General features: G+C 34.5%; 1 protein-coding gene across 1 annotated transcript; it reads right to left on the bottom strand.

The window, feature by feature from the left end:
* Positions 1–2,971: 2,971 nt before the first annotated feature.
* LOC118826233 (olfactory receptor 4S1-like) lies at positions 2,972–3,901 on the bottom strand. Its single transcript, XM_036597142.1, has one exon. The coding sequence runs from the start codon at positions 3,899–3,901 to the stop codon at positions 2,972–2,974; it is 930 nt and encodes a 309-aa protein (XP_036453035.1).
* Positions 3,902–4,161: the final 260 nt, after the last annotated feature.

Here is a 4,161-nt window from a genome sequence, read left to right as displayed (position 1 = left end):
AAATATACAACTTTATTTTTCATTAACAAACACTGCCACAGTCTATAAGACAACATACTGGCACCAACCTCAATGGATATAGCCATGAGCTTACAATAAAACACCCCACAAATTTAGCTACATATAAAATACTGCACAATACCTTACAGATCCATCAACCTATAAATAACACCCAAAAAAAGGAACAGGGCTGAGGCTTAGCACAGCACAAAGGACTAATAGACATAACTCTAACAGAAAAAGATGAGATATAACTCTAACAGAAAAAAAAGGTGGGAACAACCTCACACTAACACACGATTGGGCCAACCAAAATAAACCCTATCTGTCAAAACAAAACACATAAATTAATAGAGCAATAACTCAACCACATACACACAAAACAAAACAAAACAAAAATGATAATAAATAGGAAAATACGAACATAACTAAAGGAAAAGAATAAATGCCACATAAACAAAAATTTAAAACAAAACCAATGTAGAGTCAAAACAGCAGTTGTAGGGGAGTGGAAGTAATAAACTTAAAAAAAGCCACCCACTGTCATGCACAGCCTGGCCTACAAATACCTATGAAGTGCACAAAGAAAAAAAATATGACAATTACCAATTTGAACTGTACACTAAGTAAGACATTTACCTGTTTTAATATTTTGCAAAAAACACTACTTTAACACTATTTAAAAACAACAACAAAGAGAAAAACAAAAGGCATGTATATGCCCACCCTATTATGCATGCGCCCCTGCCAGGGCAAGATTCCTATATATTTATGACAATGTGTGCATTCAGAGTAAAACTTGAAAACATAATTGTTCCACAATGTTTATATGAAATTTAAATCACTATGCTTGGGACGCAAAAGGTGCATCGTATTGGTACTGACTCCTTTAATAAACTTAAGGTTTAATTCAAGATACTGGAGGAGGAGTCTGTTAGCTTGTTAACTGAGCTAGTTAGTAAACAAAGCTGTATTCATACATTTAGAATGATTTTGACTTTACTGGGTATTTTTTATTATAATGATTTTATTTTTACTCAGGTATATTTGTGAGAAAAGTAATATGTTTTTCTTAATTATTACTCAAACATTTAGAAACTAATTCTTATTTTAGTTTAATTTCATTATGTTATGTTGGATTAGCATCTGTACTGCTTGCAATTAGTCACACTTCTGACTTTTGAGGCTTAGTTTAGAGCTAGACTATATCAATAACAAAAGAGAAAACATCTTACACACTTCACTTCTTATGCCAATTCATGCTATATGGACTCTGTCTATGTTCTACTGCAGTGCTTTAAGTTACTCTCTACCTAGGTTGTTTTTGATCTGGAATTTTTTGTAATGTTTGCAAGGAAGAAACTTAAACAAGAAGCATAATGAATCAGTGAAATGCTCCTTGACCTTTTACATAGCGAGCATACATAGCATCAAATTACAGAAAAATAGGAAGTAATGAGGTTGATTGAATGAGTAAGGCAGGTCTGAATTTAACCTACTCTCTCTCAGAACACAAAGAAGCCCTGATGATGCAAATATATGAAATAATGATGAACTTCTCTTGGGAAATATGAGAAAACACCACAAAGTATCCATAAACATTGTTCGACATCACATCTGTACAACATAGCTTAATATCCTCCTAGTTAAAGAGGTAAAGCTTGTCAATGTCACATACCACATAAGGACAATCAGACCATTAGTGCAGTTCCAACAGATGTTTCTAGTAAGGAGTACATCCATATAAAAATAAGAAATTTCACTACCTTTTTTTAGTCATGATGTTGTGATACTGCAAAGAATTACAGTGGTTTGTAGTATGTGCTAATTTCTATAGAACATTCACTTAAGGGTTTAACATAGCAGAAGTGTCTTTCACAGCTCTGCTTAAGGTGCAGTTCTGACTGTTGACCTGAACTGACCACTTCCTGAAGTACAGATTCACACATGTTTAATCTGAATACCTTGTTCCTCTGGTACACAGTTTGAGTCTAGACAAAATTTTTGGACTTTATTCTCTGTTGATTATGCATCAGCATCTGGCCTGAACTGGCAACTCTCCATGTATAACCACAAACTTTAGTCCTTAAATCAAATATAAATATTACATAGAATAGATGACATTGATTCTTTTGATTGTAACCCACTGTATGACTTAAATGAATCTTTTCGAAAGACTGCAATGAAGTGTTTCAGGTCATGTCACATGAACAAAGCCAGAATAGCAGAACTGAATAAAAACTTTATCAGTTGTTCTTAACTTGGCTGACTTATTAGAACTACATAAGCACTAATCATCTTTATTTCTATTTGAACCACTTCTTCATGTCTGTTAAATTAGATATCTTTCTTTGTATCTGGTATGGCTGTCTATCCATTCAACTGTGGGACTATTTATCAAGCTCTAAGGAAAGGATGTCATGAATGGAAAATATAATAAAAGTTTACTAAAAAGACTGATAGAGACTATAGTCTATATAATGTTAAAAATAAAAAGAATAAACGGAGCTCTTTTTGTAGTTTTTCATCAGGTGCAGATCATCTAAATAATCTGTCAGTTTTCTTATATGTAAGATGTCATGTACCCCTAGAAATCACAATTATTGCCAGTCATATAAAAGTATGGTCTCTTTTAAGACTAAATAGGTCTTGTAGATTACTGAAACAAGCCAAGAATTTCTGTTGGGGAAATTAATTCTGTACTTTCAGTTGGTTCAGTTCAGGAGTGAAAGAGGAGATATTTTACTACAACTTGATTAAATAGTTTACATAGTTTCCATTTCTGCCAAACAAAATGAAAAGGTTTGAAGCATAGACTCATATCTGTTGATATAGAATGTAAAACAAAAATAAATGTAATCAGTTGCACAATTCAATATGTAATTACACAGCTTTGTTTGAGTAGCACAGCCAAATATAGCATAGTATCCTGTGTGAGAAGAGAGAAGTATTGCTTAGATTGATATCAGCTTTAATGCACTCCTTTCCGTTTGTGGCTGTACATTTTCACAAAGCGGTGCCGTATCTGAGTCATTTTTAACCCATATATGATGGGGTTCAGCAGAGGAGGCACAACGAGGAACTCCATTCCCAAGATGTTGCGCAGAGCTTGCAATCCCAGGCTTCTGCCATAGCGAGCATACATTACATCAAATAATACGGAAATGGTGAAGTTAATGAGCGTGATTAAATGAGGCAGACAAGTCTGCATGAATTTAACCCGCTCTGTCTTAGAACGCAAAGAAGCCTTGATAATGCGAATATATGATACAAAGATGAACACAGCTTGACAAACATGATAAAATGTTAGGTACCCATAAATGTTGTTCGCAGTCACATCTGTGCAAGAAAGCTTAACAACCTCCCAGTTAGAGCAGTAAATCTTGTCAATATCATTACCACATAAAGGTAGTCGGGCTGTCAGTACAATCCCAACGGATGTTTCTAGTACAGAGGAAACCCACATAAAAATCAACAATTTCATCACTTTCTTTTTGGTCATGATGGTGTGATATTCCAAAGGTTTACAAATGGCTACATATCGGTCATATGCCATGACTGTTAGACATGTAACTTCACAAAAAGTATAACAGCAAATGATGTATATTTGTGCTAGGCACCCTGTATATGAGATAAAGTGAAAGTCGGAAAAAAGATCAGCAAGAATCTTTGGATAGAAAGCAGAAGCACCGCATATTCCATTCACATACAAGTTGCATATAAACAGATACATGGGTTCGTGGAGTGTTTTGTCCAGAATAATTGTGATAATTAGCGTTAAATTTACAAGCAAAGTCACAACATAGACAACAAGGCCAAATGCAAAGTAAATGTGTTTGTTTGTTCGTGTCTCATTCAGTCCATGAAGCACAAACATGAACTCTCTGGAGGAATTTTCCATCACTTCTTCTCTGAACGAGATGGAAGGGAGGTCTTAATAAGTCTTAAAAGCATAACTCCCCAGAAAATAAATCAAACAAAGATCACTCTGAATATTTATGTGACTTCTTCATGTACAAATATCTTGAAACAAAATGTCCACAAACAGTTGATGACCACTGGTTGGTTGCTGAATGTGGTGTTGACTATCTTCTGTCTAGTTTCATGTCTGGTACTCTTGCTTATATGTTTCTGAAGCCTGACATGTGATGTTTGCATAAG

The sequence above is a fragment of the Colossoma macropomum genome, unplaced genomic scaffold (assembly GCF_904425465.1).
Source record: "Colossoma macropomum unplaced genomic scaffold, Colossoma_macropomum, whole genome shotgun sequence".
Classification (NCBI taxonomy): Eukaryota; Metazoa; Chordata; class Actinopteri; order Characiformes; family Serrasalmidae; genus Colossoma; species Colossoma macropomum.
The sequence above is the reverse complement of the archived record's forward strand: the minus strand, read 5'-3'. Positions and strand labels throughout refer to the sequence as shown.